Here is a 24,390-nt window from a genome sequence, read left to right as displayed (position 1 = left end):
TCACAGTTATGTAGAGGCCGGCTGATCCAACGCAGGGGCTTATTAAAGGAAACCTGTCACCATGATTTTGCGCGTAGAGCTGGGTACATGGGCTGCTAGATGGCCACTAGCACATCTGCAGTACCCAGGTCCCATAGCTCTCTGCGCTTTTATTGTGTTAAAGAAAACCGTTTTGATTGATATGCAAATTACCTGATATGTGTCCTGTAGCCGGAGATGAGTCAAGCGGAAAGGAGCCCAGCACCGCCCCGCGTCCTCCGAATCTCCTTGCTGGCTGACGTCACAGAGCTGGAGCGCCGAAATCTCGCGATGCACGAGCTAGCGCATGCGTAGTTCGTTCCCTGTGCTGATGCCAGTACAGGGAATGAACATGATGCCAACACTGCGCATGCGCTAACTCGCGCATCGCGAGATTTCGGCACTCCAGCTCTGTGACGTCAGCCAGCAAGGAGGAGATTCGGAGGACGCGGGGCGGTGCTGGGCTCCTTTCCGCTTGACTCATCTCCGGCTACAGGACTCATATCAGGTAATTTGCATATCAATCAAAACGTTTTTTTTAACACAATAAAAGCGCAGAGAGCTATGGGGACTGGGTATTGCAGATGTGCTAGTGGCCATCTAGCAGCCCATGTCCCCAGCTCTATGCGCAAAAACATGGTGACAGGTTTCCTTTAAGATTGGCATCTGAAACGTCAGTCAAAATAAATGTGTGTCATTTTCTGGATGGGAGCATACAGTATGTATTTCTAAACCCTCTATGTATGGTTTAGCTTTCATAGTGCCTTTCCAGATGTGTAAGCTGCCCATATCACAGGCACTAATGCAACCCTATACCATCCGAGATGCAGGCTTTTAAATTGTCCACTGATAACAAACTAGATGGTCCTTCTCTACTCTAGTCTGCAGAACACAGCCTCCGCTATTCCAATTAGAATTTCAAAATTTGATTCTTCTGGTCACAGAACAGTTTTCCATTTTGCCTCAGTCCATTTTAAATGGGGTTTGTCCCAGAGAAGACAGCAGCATTTCTGGATTATGTTGACATATGGCTTCTTTGCATCAGATAGATAAGATAAGATGCCTTTATTGTCACTGTACAATACAATGTAATACAATGTACAATACAATGAAATGTTGTTTGGATCATAAAGCTTTAACTTGCATTTGTGGATTGCACTGTGAACTTTTTTCCAGTACAGATTAATGCCATTTTTTTATGCACTGTCCGTAGACCAAGAGCAGCCAATATTGAGAATGGGATTTGTCCCTTGAGCACATGGAATTCTCCAGATTCTCAGAATCTTTTGATGATTTTCTATATTGTAGATAGTGGAAAATTCAAATTATTCATAATTTTTATATTGAGGAAAAGTTTTCTGAACTTGTTCCACAATTTTTAGATGCAGTTTTTCACGATTTTTGCTTCTGACAGGCTACTTTCACACTAGCATTTTTGCTGGATCCGTCATGGATCAGCTAAAAGCTTCCGTTCTGATAATACAACCATCTGCATCCGTTCTGAACAGATCCGGTTGCATTATCTTGAAAATAGCCAAGACGGATCCGTCATGAAAACCATTGAAAGTCAATGGGGACGGATCAGTTTTCTATTGTCAGAGAAAATGGATCCGTCCCTATTGACTTACATTGTGAGTCAGGATGGATCCTTCTTGCTCCTCACCACATCACGGACAGAAAAACACTGCTTGCAGCATTATTCTGTCTGCGATGGGGACACAACCAAACGGAATGTAATGCATTCGGGTGCACTCCGTTCCCTTCAGTTCAGTTTTGTCCCCATTGACATGGAATGGGAACAAAACAGAGGCGATTCCCTATGACGGATTTCAGTAGTAGAATGGAAAGCGCAAGTGTGAAAGTAGCCTAACATGTTCTTTTTATACCCAGTCACGTGACCTAGTTGAAAATTGATCCTCCAGCTGTTTTTTTATTAAAACCACTTACTTTAACAGCTTTTTGTTGCCCCTGACCCAACTTTTTTTCAGATTTTTCTACCATCTAGTTCTACATGGGTTCATTTTTTTTGTGAAATTGTAAAATGTCTCAATTTCAATATTTTATATGTGTTCTATGATCTATTGGGAAAAAAAATATGGGTCTATGAGGTTTTTAAATAATTTTATTCCATTTTTTTTTACATTTTACAGAGTGTCCTAACTTTATTGCAGTTGTGGTTGTAGATTAACCACCTCCGGACTGCCTAACGCAGATCTGCGGTCCGTAGGCGGCAGCTCTGCGCAGAGTCTCGCATATACGCGTCATCTCGCGAGAGCCGTGATTTCCTGTGAACGCGTGCACACAGGCGCACGCGTTCACAGGATCGGAAGGTAAGCGAGTGGATCTCCAGCCTGCCAGCGGCGATCGTTCGCTGGCAGGCTGGAGATGTGATTTTTTTTAACCCCTAACAGGTATATTAGACGCTGTTTTGATAACAGGGTCTAATATACCTGCTACCTGGTCCTCTGGTGGTCCCTTTTGTTTGGATCGACCACCAGAGGACACAGGCAGCTCAGTAAAGTACCACAAAACACCACTACACTACACCCCCCCTGTCACTTATTAACCCCTTATGAACCCCTGATCACCCATGATCACCCCATATAGACTCCCTGATCACCCCCCTGTCATTCATCACCCCCCTGTCATTGATCACCCCCCTGTAAGGCTCCATTCAGACGTCCGTATGATTTTTACGGATCCACGGATACATGGATCAGATCCGCAAAACACATACGGACGTCTGAATGGAGCCTTACAGGGGGGTGATCAATGACAGGCGGGTGATCACCCATATAGATTCCCTGATCACCCCCCTGTCATTGATCACCCCCCTGTCATTGAACACCCCACTGTCATTGATCACCCCCCTGTAAGGCTCCATTCAGACGCCCATATGATTTTTACGGATCCACGGATACATGGATCGGATCCGCAAAACACGTACGGACGTCTGAATGGAGCCTTACAGGGGGGTGATTAATGACAGGGAGGTGATCACCCATATAGATTCCCTGATCACCCCCCTGTCATTGATCACCCCCCTGTCATTGATCACCCCCCTGTAAGGCTCCATTCAGACGTCCGTATGATTTTTACGGATCCACGGATACATGGATCGGATCCGCAAAACACGTACGGACGTCTGAATGGAGCCTTACAGGGGGGTGATCAATGACAGGGAGGTGATCACCCATATAGATTCCCTGATCACCCCCCTGTCATTGATCACCCCCCTGTAAGGCTCCATTCAGACGTCGTATGATTTTTACGGATCCACGGATACATGGATCGGATCCGCAAAACACATACGGACGTCTGAATGGAGCCTAACAGGGGGGTGATTAATGACAGGCGGGTGATCACCCATATAGATTCCCTGATCACCCCCCTGTCATTGATCACCCCCCTGTCATTGATCACCCCCCTGTAAGGCTCCATTCAGACGTCCGTATGATTTTTACGGATCCACGGATACATGGATCGGATCCGCAAAACACGTACGGACGTCTGAATGGAGCCTTACAGGGGGGTGATCAATGACAGGGAGGTGATCACCCATATAGATTCCCTGATCTCGCCATGCCCCTCACGGAATACCCTGGGGTGTCTTCTTTCCAAAATGGGGTCACTTGTGGGGTACTTATACTCCCCTGGCATTTTAGGGGCCCAAATGCGTGAGAAGTAGTTTGCAATCAAAATCTGTAAAAAATGACCGGTGAAATCCGAAAGGTGCACTTTGGAATGTGTGCCCCTTTGCCCACCTAGGCTGCAATAAAAAGTGTCACACATCTGGTATCGCCGTACTCAGGAGAAGTTGGGGAATGTGTTTTGGGGTGTCATTTTACATATACCCATGCTGGGTGAGAGAAATATCTTGGCAAAAACAACATTTCCCATTTTTTTATACAAAGTTTGCATTTGACCAAGATATTTATCTCACCCAGCATGGGTATATGTAAAATGACACCCCAAAGCACATTCCCCAACTTCTCCTGAGTACGGCGATACCACATGTGTGACACTTTTTTGCAGCCTAGGTGGGCAAAGGGGCACACATTCCAAAGAGCACCTTTCGGATTTCACCGGTCATTTTTTACAGATTTTGATTGCAAACTATTTCTCACACATATGGGCCCCTAAAATGCCAGGGCAGTATAACTACCCAACAAGTGACCCCATTTTGGAAAGAAGACACCTCAGGGTATTCCGTATGCCAAGAAGAAGCGCATTCTTTTTACACGTCGTCAACTGATTCTACATAGATGTCTACAGAACCTGTTCTATTAAACGCTTATACAAGTAGAGCCACTGACAGAGTAGAGAGGGTGTCAGCAGTAAGTTTGTGTTGACGTAAGGCCTCGTTCACATCAGCGTTCAGTCCTCCTTTCGGCTTTCCGTTCTGACTTGCGTCCGTTTCAAAATTGAAACGGATTCATTCATAACGGAACGTAACGGACATATTTTGCTACGTTTTTAAACGGATACCATCTAACGGATACGTTAATAAACGGATTAAAAATGTCAGTTAATGTCTGTTCAATCCGTTTAGTTACTCCGATAACGGATCCGTTTTTTTCCTTTTTTTTTTTTTTCAGTTGTCCCTCCCCTATCTGCATGCTATATAAAAATGGTGCCATATTGTGACATCCAATTGCTGGAAGAGGAACAATGCTGCCTGCTCATGTCCTTTTTTCTGTGGACTATATGATATGGAAACTTCGAAAGATGCGAATGTCATCCATGAAAAGGAGACGGCGATATTGGGTGCATCCCATTACATCATGCCGAATGACACGAGGTGTATATTCGACCCTTTATCAAGAACTCCGAAAACACCCTGTCAAATTTGCAGAATATCTCCGTGTAAGTGTCGCAAGCTTTGATGACCTTTCCCAACGTTTACGTCGCCGATTGAGACGGAAGGATACGAAATTTCGTCGAAGTGTAACTCCAGAAGAACGACTCATGGTCACTCTGCGGTATGTATGGTACAACTTTCCATTATTGCTTCTACTGTGTTTCAGAGCCTTTTTGTTTTTATTATTATTGTGAGTATATGATTAATCTCAAGAGAAAAGTTTTTAAATATAGTAGTTACCTAAAATATGTAAATGCATCCAAATTTGATACCATTTTCCGTTCAACCGCTAGGTAATGTTGATCTGTTTGCTGTGAAGGATCTTGAATTAATGCTTGTGGGACAATCCAAAAAGTTGTTTTGCTGCAGTTTTTTTTTTTTGTGAATAGTATTTGTGTAACAATTATGTTAAATTTCATTTTATTTTTTTGTAGGTTTCTGGCTAGTGGTGAAAGTTTTTCCAGTCTTCATTTTCAATTTCGACTAGGGAAATCTACAATATCTTACATTGTTAAAGATACCTGCCGGGCAATTTGGAATCTTCTGCGTGAAGAATTTCTTCCCCATCCTACTTGCCAACAGTGGATCAGCATAGCCGACAAGTTTTATGAGGTGACACAGTTTCCCAATTGTATTGGTGCAGTGGATGGGAAGCATGTGAGGCTCTTGAAGCCCCCACGTAGTGGATCCTCCTTTTTTAACTATAAAAAGTATTTTTCTGTGATACTAATGGCAATTGTTGATGCAAATTACAAATTTGTGGCTGTTGATATTGGAGCTTTTGGACGAACCAATGACTCACGTGTTTTTAAAAATTCTAATATGGGAAAAAGGCTGTACTCCGGAAACTTTGGTATACCAGAGCCCAGGCCTTTACCAGGTACTACAAACCCTGCACTTCCATTTGTTCTAGTTGGAGATGAAGCTTTCCAAATGTGTGGAAATTTACTGAAGCCATATGCCAGCCGTGGTCTAGACTATCGCAAAAGAGTGTTCAATTACAGACTGACTCGAGCAAGAAGAATGGTCGAGTGTGCTTTTGGCATATTGACTGCAAAATGGCGAATATTCACTCGTCCAATACAATTGAAAACAGATACTGTGGATGATGTCATAAAAGCATGCGTTGTGTTGCACAATTATGTACTGACCAAAGAGCCTTTGCCTACGGAGCCACTGGCATTAAATCCACCAGGAGATAACATAGAAACTGGCCCAAGATCAACAGTTGCTGTGAGTCGCATGCGCGATCAATTTGCAGAATATTTCATTTCTTCAGCTGGATTTGTGCATTGGCAGGATGAACATATTTGAACAAATATTCTCTATTGTTTGTTACTGTTTGTTTATTAAATATGTACAGTTGAAAGTTGTAATTAGTTATGTACATAATAGTTTATTTTATTGTTTCTTCTTAATATATTGTTGTTTATTGTTGAGTCAACCATGATGTATCGGTCTACCTACATTTATTGCCTTGGATTCAGCAAAAGGTAAGCCTCTCCAACCATCTCCATATCCCTTGTTTGTCGTTTTGAGTCTTGAAAGTATGAAAACCACTGACAAAGAATATTTGAAATTATAAAAGTATTTATTTAGATAAATACTTTTTTTTTAAACATATTTTTATATTTAAATAATCATTTGCATAAGTTTACAAATAAACTTCCATAAAAGCACGTAGCTCAACACAATGGAACTAGAATTCACATAAGAAAAGGATAAGCTCTACCGTACATGTAGGAATAACAAAATGTCCATTGTGAAAAAGTTGTTCTATCTGTGACTGAAGTGTACACCATTCTCTTGATTGCACATGCTATGTGATAGCATCATCATACCAAGTTCAGAATAATCACACTACAGTATGCACCGCGAGACATGTCTTCCTTGAGCGGGCAAGAAGTTATATGGTGACATGAAACATGCAAATGGAAGTGCACATCATCAGTTATTTCAATGCTGCTATGCACCAAACACAGGGCTACTGTGCATCATCAATATGATGTAGAAAGTGCTAGACTACAGCCATGTGGGTGGCACAACATGCAAAGAATCAGTGTAATCACTGATGGTGTGTCCTCCAGTACCCCTTTAAATTACATCAGCAGGTACAATTTTTTTTTGACAAACACCATGTCTCTGAGTGTGTTCAGTCTTGTGCATGAGACATTATATCAAAGAAAATAGTAATGACATATGCCATTTCTATTATTGTATTTGCATTGTTTTCAAGCAAGTGTACAATGGAGGATCACGATAGCGAGACAATAGCAATGGAACAACAACAGGTGGGAGACTGAAAAAGTCATCAGCTTTGTGCAGACCACGCAAGGTGGTGAATAAGTGACAGTATATAGATTTGTGTACTGTGTCACTCACTCACAAGTGGTAAACAAGAACTATCATCATAATCATTGCAGTCCATTACTGTAAAAGAGTTGAACCAATCTGAGTCTAGTCATGGTAGCTAATCTCTGTGTCTCTGACCCATGTGCTGATGAATGGCATTTTTCTCCTTAATATAAGGAAAAAAGACTAGTTGGAAAACTGTAAGTCATCAGCACCTTGGGCAGGAGATAAAGAAATCATGAATAATAAGGCCAATTACTCTTTTTAGGGTCCAATCTGCTATGATTATCATGTTAGTTCTTGAAAATCTAAACGTCCGAACTAGGAAATCAAACCACCTGCCTATATTTAGCAGCTTGTATGGGCTTCTGAAAGCTGATAAGTGCACAATAATTACACACATATCTGAAACCTCCTTATTAATCTAATAATATAAAAGTATAAAACATATAAAATCTTTCAAGTTCAACATCATTAAAGTGCAAAAATTGACACAGCGGTCAATATAAACCTTGTGAGGTACTTATTTATAAACTTCAACAAATTGACACAGTGGTCAATATAAACCTTGTGAGGTACTCATTTATAAACTTTAAAACATAATATATATTTTGTTAACTAGGGTGGTGGTTGAGTGAATGGAGCCTTTCCTGGGGCTGCAGTTGGGGACCCAGCATCTTCTGCACTTTGGTCTAGAAGTGATTGCATGAACGAAAGTTGTGGTCTGACATATTCACCCTGTTGTTGATGTTGTGGGGTATGAAGGGAATATGAATCAGTATCAGATTGGTATGGAACAGATTTGTTTGAGAAAGGGGTAGTAAAAGTGGTTGGAGTGGGAAAAACGGAGGTGGAAACACCTTCGTTTATGGAGATTTTATTTTGAGTTGACATAGAAATCACATCTGGACTTGGTGTCTGTAGACGTGTTTGGGAACTTCCAGTGTTGTTGGATTGGAAAGGTGTTTGTGCAGAGACATAGGAAGGTAGCTGTGATTGAGATTGGCTTAAAGTCTCTTGAAAGGTTGATGCAGGTTGATATCTGACGGATGTGCTATGGCTTTGAGAAGGTGGAAATGTGTGAGCCGTTGGGTATTGGTGGGACGTAGGTTGTCTTTGGGACGGTGGATGGCTTTGGGATGGAATAAAGATGTGGGATGTTGATGGAAAGTTCTGTAAAGTTGGAAAGTTTTGTGCAGTGCCTACGTTTTGGGCCTGTGGGAAGTTGTGGTACGTAGGTAAAGTTTTGGATGGGGGAAAGTTTTGGGAGTGGCTAAAGTTTTGGGATAGGGCTAAGTTTTGTGACTGTTGAAAGTTTTGTGACTGTTGAAAGTTTTGTGACTGTTGAAAGTTTTGTGACTGTTGAAAGTTTTGTGACTGGGGAGCGATATGTGGCTCAGAGTATGAGTGAGCAGGTGGAGAAGTCATGGATGTTGGGTAGGAGGTGGCTGGTGGATACGACTGAGCCAGAGGAACAAAATTAGAGGATGGTGCGTGTTTAATATTCCAAACAGTTTTGATCAATGTCACTTGACAATCACAATTCTGCTCTGGAGTCATGTTGTCCATCCAATGACTTAACGTTAAGAGAAACTGCTGATTATGGTTAAGGGGTTCTGGACGACAAACTACCTCGACATGATTGATCATGGAAGTTAACTCTTGCTTATACCGAGTTTGCTCCTCCTCTATTTTTAATAAACAATCTCGGAAGATCAGTGCAAGATCCTCAAAGACTCTATGTGGTCTTCGAAGTGGCCTCGGCCTACTTAAAACTCTGTCAAAGGCAGAAGAAATGAACTGTCGAGTATCTTCAATCTGAGCACATGTCTCAGTTTGCCGGCCGCGCGACTCCAGAGCAGAATCCTGTGACTGAGATGGTAATGAAGTTTGATCGGTAGATCGTCCAGACAATTGTTCGGTTGAGTCCTCATGTTCAACAGGTTCTGCTTCAGGAGGGAGTGTGCTTGAATGAGTCCTAAAATAGATAGGGAAATAAAAGGTATAATTTCTATATTCATAATTTTTTTTTGTCTTCTCTTTAGGAAATTTAACTCACATGCGCTGCTGAAAACAACGTTGAAGAAATTGAAGATGTGGTGCATATTGGTAAGGTTTCCTCCGAGAAGTACCCGAACCACTTGGCGCCGTTCGCTCATGATTGAGGTCACGCATAAACCTATCGCGTATTGACCTCCAGCGTGTTGATATGATTTCAGCTAGAAAATAAAGAACAATTTTAATAACCGTATATAATGTTATATATTCTTTTCTGTTGACATCGGATTGCATAAAAAACTGTTGCCCCAGGCAGTCCAAAATTCTGCATTGTATTTAACTGTTATTTTGCCCGGTACCTGAATTGGCTGTTTCAGTTGTTGAAACAAAGTTTTCCAAACAGAAAACTTATGCTCACTTCACTATTCTTCCAACTAGAAACATCACTATCAAATCTTCTAAAACCAAATGATTTAACAAAAGGAATGAAATTAATGTACCACAATTTTTTTTAGCCTGACGACTCAAATCGTTCCATGTGGGAACCAAATTGGCATAGACCTCTTGCCATTGTCGACGAGTCGTGTTGTGGTCCGAGTGCTTGGGGTCTGTTTGGTCCCATAGAGCTGGCCTTGCTTCTACTAGCTGTATTAGCAGTTCACAGTTTATGATTGGGAGAAATTGCCTATCTTCCTCGTCCAATTCTTGCTGTCTACCCTATTTGGTTTAAAACAAATGTTATCATTACCTATAAAAGCTACCTGCAATTCCATCTGCACTTAAGTCTTTTGGATAAAACTTGTATAGCGAATATGTTGCATGTGCCAACCACTGCCCACTGCATCTTTTGTTTTAATAAAAAAATATAAAAATTTTTTGGATTTCCTTGTATTTGGTCTTTGGGTGTGAACGGCTATAAAGATATAGACTTGGCGAGCGGGTCATTGCTTTTTATTTTATAAGAGGGTAGCCCCTGTTCATGGTATGTCCATTATGGCATAAGCAACACTTAAACTTTGGTTTGGGTAAAACAAATGTCTCCAATCCTCATGGTCATTTGTTCTAATAAAAAAAATTTGAGGTATGATGGCCACGTTATCTTATAGGTGATATAAGATACTGTATACTGAGGGCAGTGTGGACAGCTCACATCACAGCACATGTGCCTACTCACACGGCCTACACGTCCACCACGACTGCCACGACCACGTTGTCCGCGACCACCACGCCTGGAAGTTCTTTTTTGAACAGGTGATGGATTTTCAATTTGACTGTTTGGGTCCTAATAAATAATATAGTTATCACAAAAGAAAATTGATTTAGTTAGAGAACCTAAGTATAGATACTCACATCGTCATCGTTATGACGTCTACTTCGCGGATTTTCAATGGAATGTGAACCCTCCTGTGTCTGAAAAACAAACACAGTTTTGGATTCATTGAAAATTGCCGTCTGCCTGCCCTGCAGCAACCAAAATGCATCACCCATATACACTCTTTCATATCTTGTTGCCAATACATTGGCCTATCTATCCTTTTGCAGTGTTGGCAAATCATGAACCTTTCGAGTTTATATCCATTGTACCAATTATGGATGTGTAGAAACCAAAAAATCTAAATATAACATTCCACACTTACTGACTCCATTGGTTCAGGAGAAAAACGCAATTCCTCGCCAGCAGAGGATTCAGTGTCGGAGTGTCCCTGAAATATATAAATATGTATTGTGGTTCAAACATATTTATTATTTGGATCATTAATAATAGATTTTTATTTAAAGATTTTTACCTGCATGTGAAAGGAGGGGGTACTTTGACTGCAAACCGAAGGAGAAGGCGAAGACATCTGAAAACGTTACAGAAACATTATAGACAAGAGCTTATAGACATATTTCAACATACACATTGGCACAAGATGCAACAAGGGTAAAAACAGGAATTAGTCAAAACACAAAATTGCTCCTCTAGTCATTAAAATTATATCAACCTTATAGCATTCCCCAGTAGCATTATAGCATCCCCCAGTAGCCTTATAGCATTCTCCAGCAGCCTTATAGCATCCCCCAGTAGCCTAGTAGCACCCCCGCAGTAGCCGAATAGCATCCCCCACTTGCGCAATAGCATTCTCCAACAGGCTTCAACAGTAGCATAATAGCATTCCCCAGTAGCCTTATAGCATCCTCCCAAAGCCTTATAGCATCCACAGTTTCAAAATATTTGCCCCCAAGAGCCAAATAACATGTCCCAGTAGCGTAATAGCATCTCACAAAAGACTAATAACATCCCCCATGTGCCTAATAGCATCCACAGTTTCAAGATATTAGCCCCCAGTAGCCAAATAGCATGCACCAGTAGATGATTGAAGTAAATACTTTTCAATTGCATCAATTCATACCCTTTTCTTGAGACTTTCTCCAACTTGCACATCAGCCTTCAGAAATGGTGAGGAGTAGCGCTCACGTGACTGTCACATGACACTCCCTTGTTTCCTGTCTTCGTTTGTAAGTTCCTGTTTGTTCTGCGCATGTTCAGCAACAAAAAAAACGTACTTTAGGAACGCTATGTCCGCGAAATAAAAATTGAACAATCCGTTTCTCATTTACTACAATGAACGTGAATGGACGCTCCGTCAAGAATCCGCTTTTCTGAACGTAGAAAAAAATCCTGCAAGCAGGATTTTGTTTTCCGTCTGAAAAAACGTATTCCGAACGTATTACCAACTAACGGAGTCAAACGTATGCATACATACGTCAATTAGTTTCTATGGGAGGTTGAACGGATACGTTTTTAGATTTTTTTTTCTACTTCCGGACGGACTACAGGAACGGAGAGCTTGAACGCAGATGTGAACATAGCCACCTGCGTATATATTTATCTTTTAAGATAAAGGCTTTTCAACATAGCACTTGCACCCCAATAACTAATTGCTGGAATGTCAGAGCTGTATTATGAGACTATCTGGATCCCCAAGTAATGCTTCCCTGCACTTGTAAATCGCTTTTTTTCACAATGAGGATTTTACTATAACTCTCCCTAGTATCTGCACACGTCTCTCCCTGCCTGTGAAATGATTCCTCTCACTATCCTTTCCCTGCACCAGTAAATCACTTCTTTCCTTTTTTTTAAGCTACTTTCACACTCGCGTTTGGTGCAGATCCGTCATGGATCTGCACAGACGGATCCGCATTGATAATACAACTGCATGCATCCATTCAGAACGGATCCATTTGTATTATCTGTAACATAGCCAAAACAGATCCGTCTTGAACACCATTGAAAGTCAATAGAGGACGGATCCGTTTTCTATTGTGCCATATTGTGTCACTGAAAACGGATCCGTCCCTATTGACTTACATTGTGTGTCAGGACGGATCTGTTTGCTTCCGCATCATCAGGTGGACACCAAAACGCTGCAGGCAGTGTTTTGGTGTCCGTCTCCAGTGTGGAATGGAGGCGGAACGGAGGCAAACTGATGCATTCTGAGCGGATCCTTTTCCATTCAGAATGCATTAGGGCAAAACAGATCCGCTTTGGACCGCTTGTGAGAGCCCTGAACGGATCTCACAAATGGAAACCAAAACGCTAGTGAGAAAGTAGCCTTAACAATTCGTTTTTCTTTCACTCTCCCTAGCGCCTGCATACACATCTGTCCCTGAACAAAGTACTATAGTGAATGGCAGACTGTAAGATGGCCGCCATATTTATAGGGCTGTGACATCACCGGGCGGGCTGGCTGCTGATTGGCTGCATGCATGGCATTATAGGTTATCCCGCCTTCCCAGAGTTTCTTGCCCCTTGTCCTCACACATGTAGCCGCCATTTTAGCAGGATAGCCGCCATGTTAGGAAAAATTGTGATTCGTTAACACAAAGGGCGAGGAAATTCGCATTAGTTCAGAATCAAATTTTTCCTGAAATTTGGAAATTTGTCAGCTTCGATTCGCTCATCTCTAATGGACAGCATAGAGTTGATAACAGGTTCCCTATAAAGGATACCTTTGGGGAAAATTTTTTATTTTTGCATTCTATTCATTTTGGGTAAAGAAAATTGTTTAAATTGGTCTTTATAAAAAAAATCATAATAATAATGAGTATGCTTTTGGTTTTGAAGACTAGCCGTTTCTCTGCCTCTTACTGAATCTGTCAGGGAACTCCTTTGTCTGCTAGATCTGTAAGCCCTTATCTCTTAACTCCTGACAGCTCATAAACACTCATTACAGCTACATTTTTTGATCTTACTAATAAGAATGTAGCTATAATGAGTGTTTATCAGGTGTTAGCAAAGAACAGATAAGGGTTACAGATTCAGAGTGAGAGAGCCTGCTAGTCTGCAAATACACAGAAACTGAAAGCTGTAGAAGAAAAACTGTTGAAGACTTTAAATAAAGACAAATTGAAAAAAATTATTTTAGCTCAAAATCTGTAGAATGCAATAATTAAAAATTACCCCATAGGGATTTGTAGCCTTTCATCTTTTGATGTAGGGAATTAATCTGACTATGTGGAGTAGTGCATTCCAGAGAATTGATGCAGCATGAGAAAAGTCTTGGAAAAGTAAGGGTTTGGATAATGAAATATATTAGTCATAGATCACTGGCGGAACGTAGACCCACGGTTAGGGTTGTAGGTAGAGATGACGTAGAACATTTGGGACAGTGAAGCACTGTGGAGAGTTTTGTGGTGAGAATGATACGTTTAAATTGGATCTTATACAGTATGGGTAACCAGCACAGTGACTGGCACAGGCTCATATGCAGGACTAGAAGTGACTGGTAGTGGTTTATCTCCATGTAGAGAAGAAGCATGATTCCATGGGATGGAAGGTTCTCTGGCCTGTATCCCTTTGAAACGTTAATCCCAATAATGACTCATCAGCCTGACTTGATGTATAGGCCATAGCGGCAATATATTAACAATCCCACTATTGCCAAAAAATTGTACATATATATATATATATATATATATACAGTACAGACCAAAAGTTTGGACACACCTTCTCATTCAAAGAGTTTTCTTTATTTTCATGACTATTAAAATTGTAGATTCACACTGAAGGCATCAAAACTATGAATTAACACATGTGGAATTATATACATAACCAAAAAGTGTGAAACAACTGAAAATATGTAATATTCTAGGTTCTTCGAAGTAGCCACCTTTTGCTTTGATTACTGCTTTGCACACTCTTGGCATTCTCTTGATGAGCTTCAAGAGGTAGTCACCTGAAATGGTTTTCACTTCACAGGTGTGCCTTGTCAGGTTTAATAAGTGGGATTTCTTGCCTTATAAATGGGGTTGGGGCCATCAGTTGCGTTGTGCAGAAGTCAGGTGGATACACAGCTGATAGTCCTACTGAATAGACTGTTAGAATTTGTATTATGGCAAGAAAAAAGCAGCTAAGTAAAGAAAAAGAAGTGGCCATCATTACTTTAAGAAATGAAGGTCAGTCAGTCCGAAAAATTGGGAAAACTTTAAAAGTGTCCCCAAATGCAGTCACAAAAACCATCAAGCGGTACAAAGAAACTGGCTCACATGCGGACCGCCCCAGGAAAGGAAGACCAAGAGTCACCTGCTGCGGAGGATAAGTTCATCCGAGTCACCAGCCTCAGAAATCGCAGGTTAACATCAGCTCAGATTAGAGACCAGGCCAATGCCACACAGAGTTCTAGCAGCAGACACATCTCTAGAACAACTGTTAAGAGGAGACTGTGTGAATCAGGCCTTCATGGTGGAATATCTGCTAGGAAACCACTGCTAAGGACAGGCAACAAGCAGAAGAGACTTGTTTGGGCTAAAGAACACAAGGAATGGACATTAGACCAGTGGAAATCTGTGCTTTGGTCTGATGAGTCCAAATTTGAGATCTTTGGTTCCAACCACCGTGTCTTTGTGCGACGCAGAAAAGGTGAACGGATGGACTCTACATGCTTGGTTCCCACCGTGAAGCATGGAGGAGGAGGTGTGATGGTGTGGGGGTGCTTTGCTGGTGACACTGTTGGGGATTTATTCAAAATTGAAGGCATACTGAACCAGCATGGCTACCACAACATCTTGCAGCGGCATGCTATTCCATCCAGTTTGCGTATAGTTGGACCATCATTTATTTTTCAACAGGACAATGACCCCAAACACACCTCCAGGCTGTGTGAGGGCTATTTGACCATGAAGGAGAGTGATGGGGTGCTGCGCCAGATGACCTGGTCTCCACAGTCACCGGACCTGAACCCAATTGAGATGGTTTCGGGTGAGCTGGACCGCAGAGTGAAGGCAAAAGGGCCAACAAATGCTAAGCATCTCTGGGAACTCCTTAAAGACTGTTGGAAGACCATTTCAGGTGACTACTTCTTGAAGCTCATCAAGAGAATGCCAAGAGTGTGCAAAGCAGTAATCAAAGCAAAAGGTGGCTACTTTGAAGAACCTAGAATATGACATATTTTCAGTTGTTTCACACTTTTTTGTTAAGTACATAATTCCACATGTGTTAATTCATAGTTTTGATGCCTTCAGTGTGAATCTACAATTTTTATAGTCATGAAAATAAAGAAAACTCTTTGAATGAGAAGGTGTGTCCAAACTTTTGGTCTGTACTGTATATATATATATATATATATATACCTTGTAACAATGTTAACATTAATCCAACATGTAATCTATAGTGATGGACGAACATCAGCTGGGACATTTCAAATGTTTGCGAACCGCACGTTCGCGGCGGGCCCCATTCTCTTTGATAGCATGCAAACCTGAAAAACCTGCAGATCATATTTGCAGCTACCAAATACTTACTATAAGTCCACAAAAAGTCCCACAACATGGACAGTGACATACCAGAGAGGGATCAATGGCAAAAATCCCCACAAAAAATATGTATTTTATTCAGGGGGCATTTTTATGCGTCTTAAAGGGAAACTCTCAAAAATGTGCCCTGCTGGACCCTAGACATTTTTTATTTTAGGCTATGGGAGTACAGTCCCCAAAAATTAGGCATTCAACTGACAGAAAAGTACAAGTGATTATGTGGCTGGAGGTATATTAGACGGTCAGTGCATAACAATTTTACTGTAGGCCAGTACAGGCCCCAAAAATTAGGCATTCACCTGACAGAGAAGAACAAGTGATTATGTGGCTGGAGGTATATTAGGTGGTCAGTGGATAACAATTTTACTGCAGGCCAGTGGAGTACAAGCCCCAGAAATTATTCATTAACCTGACAGAAAAGAACAAGTGATTATGTGGCTAGAGGTATATTAGGTGGTCAGTGGATAACAATTTTACTGTAGGAAAGTGGAGTACAGGCCCCAAAAATTATGCATTCACTGGACAGAAAAGAACAAGTGATTATGTGGCTGGAGGTATATTAGACGGTCAGTGGATAACAATTTTATTGTAGGCCAGTACAGGCCCCAAAAATTAGGCATTCACCGGACAGAAAAGAACAAGTGATTATGTGGCTGAAGGTATATTAGGCAGTCAGTGGTAAACAATTTTAGTACAGGCCCCAAACATTAGGCAATTAACTGGACAGAAAAGAACATGTGATTATGTGGCTGGAGGTACATTAGGTGGTCACTGAACAACAATTTTATTGTAGGCAAGTGGAGTACAGGCCCCAAAAATTATGCATTTTCCTGACAGAAAATAACAAATGATTATGTGGCTCGAGGTATATTAGACAGACAGTGGATAACAATTTTACTGTAGGCCATTGGAGTAAAGGCCCCAAAAATTATGCATTCACCTGACAGAAAAAAACAAGTGATTATGTGGCTGGAGGTACATTAGACGGTCAGTGGATAACAATTTTACTGTAGGCCAGTACAGGCTCCAAACATTTGTCATTCACCTGATAGAAAAGAACAAGTGATTATGTGGCTGGAGGAACATTAGGTGGTCACTGAATAACAATTTCACTGTAGGTCAGTAGAGTACAGGCCCCAAAAATTAGGCATTCACCGGACAGAAAAGAACAAGTGATTATGTGGCTGGAGGAATATTAGGCGGTCAGAAGATAACAATTTTACTGTAGGCCAGTGGAGTAAAGGCCCCAAAAATTATGCATTCACTGGACAGAAAAGAACAAGCGATTATGTGGCTGGAGGTATATTAGACAGTCAGTGGATAACAATTTTACTGTAGGCCTTACTGTAGGCCAGTACAGGCCCCAAAAATTAGGCATTCACCGGACAGAAAAGAACAAGTGCTTATGTGCCTGGAGGTATATTAGGCTGTCAGTGGATAACAATTTTACTGCAGGCCAGTGGAGTACAGGCCCCAAACATTAAGCATTCACCAGAGAGAAAAGAAAAAGTTAGTATGTCACTGGAGGTACATTAGGCGTTCACTGAATAACAATTTTACTGTAGGTCAGTGGAGTATAGGCCAAAAAAATTATGCATTCACCTGACAGAAAAGAACAAGTGATTATGTGGCTGGAGGAATATTAGGCGGTCAGTGGATAACAATTTTACTGTAGGTCAGTGGAGTAAAGGCCCCCAAAATTATGCATTCACTGGACAGAAAAGAACAAGCGATTATGTGGCTGGAGGTATATTAGACGGTCAGTGGATAACAATTTTACTGTAGGCCAGTACAGACCCCAAAAGTTAGGCATTAACCTGACAGAAAAGAACAAGTGATTATGTGGCTGGGGGAACATTAGGCGGTTACTGAATAACAATTTTACTGTAGGCCAGTGGAGTACAGGCCCCAAAAATGAGGCATTAATCTGACAGAAAAGAGCAAGTTATTATGTGGCTGGAGGTACATTAGGCAGTCATTGAATAACAATTTTACTGTAGGCCAGTGGAGTACAGGCCCCAAAAATTAGGCATTAATCTGACAGAAAAGAGCAAGTTATTATGTGGCTGGGGGTATATTAGACGGTCAGTGGATAACAATTTAGCTGTAGGGCCGTACAGGCCCAACAAATTATGCATTCACCTGACAGAAAATAACTTGTGATGATGTGGCTGAGGTACAATAGGTGGTCACTAGCTAAAAATTTTAATGTAGCCCACTGGAGTATAGGGCATGAAAAATTAGGCATTCACCTGACAGAAAAGTCCTTTTATGCCGCTGTATATATATAAGACAAAGACCATTATTTATTCTGGGTGGTGACGGATATGTGTGGGCTGGCATGAATTCAATTACACGTGGTCGTCACAGGTGTTGAATTCCTCCGAGATCCATGCCTCATTCATTTTTAGAAATGTGAGGTAGTCCACAATGTCATGAGCTAGGCGAGTGCACTTTTTGCAATGGATCCCCCTGCTGCTCTGAACGTCCTTTCGGACAGGACACTTGACGAGGGGAAAGCCAAGAGTTCCATTGCAAATTGTGCCAGCTCTGGCCACAGTTCAAGCCTGTACACCCAGTAGTTAAGGGGTTACTCGCTTCTCAGAGTGTCCACATCACATCATCCGTTAACCCGATGTAGTCGGACACCTGTCGGTCTAGGCGTTCCCTGAGGCTGGATCCGGAGGGCGGCTTTTGATGGGTTCGCTGCAAGAATTATCTCATATCCGAAGTCACCAACACATCTTCAAACCACCCTCTTCTTGCAGGTGCGGTAGGATTGGTACCCGCACCTGTTTCACTGTGGGTGGAAATTCCTCTCCCAGCGCCTGCAACAGCAGAATGCAGCATCTCTCGCAGCAAGGCCTAGAAATGCTGTATTCTAACAGCCCTCTGTGCTTCTGTTAACATGTCAGCCATTTTGTGTTTGTACCGGGGGTCTAAGTACGCTTCTACTACTGGTCCTTGTACTTTATGTTTTTTATACGGGGGTCCATTTTCAAACACTGGAGCACGAAGGCCCCCATTTGCACTGAATTGGAAGTGGTGGAGCACCCTGGCTCCTACTCATCGCCCAGGAGAATGGCGTCCTCCGTCACCTCCTTCCTGCCACGGACAACACCAGGGATAGTAACATAGTACATAAGGCCGAAAAAACACATTTGTCCATCCAGTTCGGCCTGTCATCCTGCAAGTTTATCCAGAGGAAGGCAACAAAAAAAACTGTGAGGTAGAAGCCAATTTTCCCCACTCACTTTAGGGGAATAAAGAAATTCCTTCCCGACTCCAATCAGGCAATCAGAATAACTCCCTGGATCAACGATCCCTCTCTAGTAGCTATAGACTGTAATATTATTACGCTCCAGAAATACATCTAGGCCCCTCTTGAATTCCTTTATTGTACTCACCATCACCACCTCCTCAGGCAGAGAGTTCCATAGTCGCACTGCTCTTACTGTAAAGAATCCTCTTCTATGTTTGTGTACAAACCTTCTTTCCTCCAGAAGCAGAGGCTGTCCCCTCATAACAGTCACAGTCGTGGGGATAAATAGATGATGGGATAGATCTCCATACAGACCCCTGATATATGTATACATAGTATATAGATCTCCCCTCACCTTAATTTTGATAATCTTTCAGGGTACTGTAGTTGCCCCATTTCAATTATTACTTTAGTTGCCCTCCTCTGGACCCTCTCCAGCTCTGCTATGTCTCCCTTGTTTACAGGAGCCCAGAACTGTACACAGTACTCCATGTGTGAAATTGTAGATTCACACTGAAGGCATCAAAACTATGAATTAACACATGTGGAATTATATACATAACAAAAAAGTGTGAAACAACTGAAAATATGTAATATTCTAGGTTCTTCAAAGTAGCCACCTTTTGCTTTGATTACTGCTTTGCACACTCTTGGCATTCTCTTGATGAGCTTCAAGAGGTAGTCACCTGAAATGGTTTTCACTTCACGGGTGTGCCCTGTCAGGTTTAATAAGTGGGATTTCTTGCATTATAAATGGGGTTGGGACCATCAGTTGCGTTGTGGAGAAGTCAGGTGTATACACAGCTGATAGTCCTACTGAATAGACTGTTAGAATTTGTATTATGGCAAGAAAAAAGCAGCTAAGTAAAGAAAAACGAGTGGCCATCATTACTTTAAGAAAATGAAGGTCAGTCAGTCTGAAAAATTGGGAAAACTTTAAAAGTGCCCCAAAGTGCAGTCACAAAAACCATCAAGCACTACAAAGAAACTGGCTCACATGCGGACCGCCCCAGGAAAGGAAGACCAAGAGTCACCTGCTGCGGAGGATAAGTTCATCTGAGTCACCAGCCTCAGAAATCGCAGGTTAACAGCAGCTCAGATTAGAGACCAGGTCAATGCCACACAGAGTTCTAGCAGCAGACACATCTCTAGAACAACTGTTAAGAGGAGACTGTGTGAATCAAGCCTTCATGGTAGAATATCTGCTAGGAAACCACTGCTAAGGACAGGCAACAAGCAGAAGAGACTTGTTTGGGCTAAAGAACACAAGGAATGGACATTAGATCAGTGGAAATCTGTGCTTTGGTCTGATGAGTCCAAATTTGAGATCTTTGGTTCCAACCACCGTGTCTTTGTGCGATGCAGAAAAGTTGAACGGATGGACTCTACATGCCTTATTCCCACCGTGAAGCATGGAGGAGGAGGTGTGATGGTGTGGGGGTGCTTTGCTGGTGACACTGTTGGGGATTTATTCAAAATTGAAGGCATACTGAACCAGCATGGCTACCACAGCATCTTGCAGCGGCATGCTATTCCATCCGGTTTGCATTTAGTTGGACCATCATTTATTTTTCAACAGGACAATGACCCCAAACACACCTCCAGGCTGTGTAAGGGCTATTTGACCATGAAGGAGAGTGATGGGGTGCTGCGCCAGATGACCTGGCCTCCACAGTCACCGGACCTGAACCCAATCGAGATGGTTTGGGGTGAGCTGGACCGCAGAGTGAAGGCAAAAGGGCCCACAAGTGCTAAGCATCTCTGGGAACTCCTTCAAGACTGTTGGAAGACCATTTCAGGTGCTCTTGAAGCTCATCAAGAGAATGCCAAGAGTGTGCAAAGCAGTAATCAAAGCAAAAGGTGGCTACTTTGAAGAACCTAGAATATGACATATTTTCTGTTGTTTCACACTTTTTTGTAATGTATATAATTCCACATGAGTTAATTCATAGTTTTGATGCCTTCAGTGTGAATCTACAATTTTCATAGTCATGAAAATAAAGAAAACTCTTTGAGGTGTGTCCAAACTTTTGGTCTGTACTGTATATCAAAGTAAGTTTAATTAGATCTAAGCATAGCATTGTGGATGTGCGATCCAGTTCTGTTTTTCTCCCCTTGATATGAGGACGAATACACAGTATGCCCGAAAACAAGCAGACTTCCATCTACCTATACACCAAAAAACATCCTCTCCTAAACCCCACGTAGATGCTTTTATGGCCGCACTAATCCTAAAAGAGTGAGATGCAAACTCACTCACCATTAAACCTCCCGCTGCCAAACACTTTAAAAAAAACTGCCATGAACTGAAAAAGCGAAAGCGCCTACCCATCCCCGTGTAGTAACAATGGTCTGGCAATATCCAGCCGTATAACCAAGAAATCCTCAACATACCTAAGCGGGCAAACCACCGACCCGGCAAACGGTCGCAGGACAAAACATGTCCCTCTCCCCTCCGGATCCTTTTTGTGATCTCCGCACGACACATTGCAAAGCTTCTGCACAACGCAAGACATCCTCCTGTTGTAGATCGTTTATACCCACTCTACTCCATGCCACCAATTCCGAGACACTAAAAGCACCCAAAAATGCTAATACATGCCGTCCTAAACAAGCTAATCTCATAGTCCAATACACAAATCAATCCCACTTGTCTCCATAAAAGTTGCAAAATGTCATGCGACACCAGGTGGCGTCTATCGGTGGTAAGCGCATTCCGCCAATAACCCTTTAACGCCTACCGCACTAAAAAACATTTGGACACATCGACCAGCAAGCGCAACCAAAACACCACCGCCGCCACCCCTTTAGATACAACTTAGTAGGACAAGCCCAAACTACAGTTGCAATAAAAAGTATGTGAACCCTTTGTAATGATATGGATTTCTGCACAAATTGGTCATAAAATTTGGACACACCATGTAAACATTCACAGTGCAGGTGGAAAAAGTATGTGAACCCCTAGACTAATGACATCTCCAAGAGCTAATTGGAGTGAGGTGTAGTGATGTCACGAACATAAAATTTTCTGTTCGCGAACGGCGAACGCGATTTTCCGCAAATGTTCGCGAACGTGCGAACCGGGCGAACCGCAATAGACATCAATAGGAAGGCGAATTTGAAAACCCACAGGTACTTTTTGTGGCCACAATAGTGATGGAAAAGTTGTTTCAAGGGGACTGTGGCATGCCGGAGGGGGATCCATTGCAAAACTCCCAAGGAAAATTACGTAGTTGACGCAGAGTGTGGTAAGTTGAAATCGCAATGCGATTTATAGAACTTGAATTAATGGTATTGCGATTTAAACTTTCTCAAATCCGACAGTACATTCTAGCATGGAGTCGTTCCCATGGTGATGGGGACGGTCCATGAGCACGGAAGTCAGCAGAAGTTCTGTTGAAATCGCAATGCGATTTATAGAACTTGAATTGATCGCATTGCGATTTCAACTTAGAGCTTCTGCTGACTTCCGTGCTCATGGAGCGTCCACATCACCATGGGAATGGCTCCATGCTAGAATGTACTTTCGGATTTGAGAAAGTTGTAATCGCAATGTGATTAATGCAGGTTATATTAATCGCATTGTGAATTCAACTTAGAGCTGTTAGGTTCCTAATAGTTGTATTGCTAGAATATAACGAAGATTGAGAATATAGTGTTATATTCGTCAATTCTAGCAATACAACCATTAGGAACTTAGCTGGCATTCGCTAGCTTGAATTCGCAATGCGATTAATATAACCTGCATTATTCGCATTGTGATTACAACTTAGATCTGAGTTCCTAATGGTTGTATTGCTAGAATTGACAACGAATATAGCACTATATTCTCAATCTTCGTTATATTCTATCAATATAACCATTAGGAACCCAGCTCTAAGTTGTAATCTCAATGCGATTAATATAACCTGCATTAATCGCATTGCGATTACAACTTTGTGACACTGCAGCTTCAGAATTAATCTAAGATGGATGCTGTCCTTGCTTTTTGATAGGCGGTGGGAGGGTTTGGGAGGGAGGGTATGCTGATTGGCTGGAATGTGTCTGCTGACTGTGAGGTACAGGGTCAAAGTTTGCTCAATGATGACGTATAGGAGGCAGACCGAACATCGCATATGTTCGCCCGAAGTGGCGAACGCGAACAAGCAATGTACGCCGGGAACTATTCGCCGGCGAATAGTTCGGGACATCTCTAGTGAGGTGTGAGCCAACTGGAGTCCAATCAATGAGATGAGATTGGAGGTGTTGGTTACAGCTGCCCTGCCCTATAAAAAAACACACACCAGTTCTGGGTTTGCTTTTCACAAGAAGCATTGCCTGATGTGAATGATGCCTCGCACAAAAGAGCTCTCAGAAGACCTACGATTAAGAATTGTTGACTTGCATAAAGCTGGAAAGGGTTATAAAAATATCTACAAAAGCCTTGCTGTTCATCAGTCCACGGTAAGACAAATTGTCTATAAATTGAGAAAGTACAGGACTGTTGCTACTCTCCCTAGGAGTGGTCGTCCTGTAAAGATGACTGCAAGAGCACAGCACAGACTGCTCAATGAGTTGAAGAAGAATCCTAGAGTTTCAGCTAAAGACTTACAAAATTCTCTGGCATATGCTAACATCTCTGTTAGCGAATCTACATAAAACACTAAACAAGAATGGATTTCATGGGAGGATACCACAGAGGAAGCCACTGCTGTCCAAAAAAAAACATTGCTGCACGTTTACAGTTTGCACAAGAGCACCTGGATGTTTCACATCAGTACTGGCAAAATATTCTGTGGACAGATGAAACAAAGTTGAGTTGTTTGGAAGAAACACACAACACTATGTGTGGAGAAAAAGAGGCACAGCACACCAACATTTTAAAACCTCATCCCAACTGTGAAGTATGGTGGTGGGGGCATCATGGTTTGGGGCTGCTTTGCTGCGTGAGGGTCTGGACAGATTGCTATCATCGAAGGAAAAATTAATTCCCAAGTTTATCAAGACATTTTGCAGGAGAACTTAAGGCTATCTGTCTACCAGCTGAAGCTCAACAGAAGATGAGTGTTGCAACAGGACAACGACCCAAAGCATAGAAGTAAATCAACAACAGAATGGTTTAAAC

The 24,390-nt window shown here is 42.0% G+C and overlaps 1 protein-coding gene across 1 annotated transcript; it reads left to right on the top strand.

Annotated features, from left to right (window-relative positions):
• Positions 1-4,704: 4,704 nt before the first annotated feature.
• LOC122935231 (protein ALP1-like) lies at positions 4,705-6,193 on the top strand. The gene is made up of 2 exons (XM_044290993.1): positions 4,705-5,000; positions 5,314-6,193. The coding sequence occupies exons 1-2, from the start codon at positions 4,726-4,728 to the stop codon at positions 6,191-6,193; spliced, it is 1,155 nt and encodes a 384-aa protein (XP_044146928.1). The 5' UTR covers positions 4,705-4,725.
• Positions 6,194-24,390: the final 18,197 nt, after the last annotated feature.

This window comes from Bufo gargarizans, chromosome 4 (assembly GCF_014858855.1).
Source record: "Bufo gargarizans isolate SCDJY-AF-19 chromosome 4, ASM1485885v1, whole genome shotgun sequence".
In the NCBI taxonomy this organism is placed as follows: domain Eukaryota; kingdom Metazoa; phylum Chordata; class Amphibia; order Anura; family Bufonidae; genus Bufo; species Bufo gargarizans.
This window is presented reverse-complemented; position numbering and strand designations above follow the sequence as displayed.

Bases quoted from the DNA above. Each gene is read 5' to 3' on its own strand.
- LOC122935231 (XM_044290993.1), top strand. From the start codon at position 4,726: ATGATATGGAAACTTCGAAAGATGCGAATGTCATCCATGAAAAGGAGA. The intron at 5,001-5,313 runs GTATGTATGGTA...ATTTTTTTGTAG, and splicing joins CGACTCATGGTCACTCTGCG to GTTTCTGGCTAGTGGTGAAA.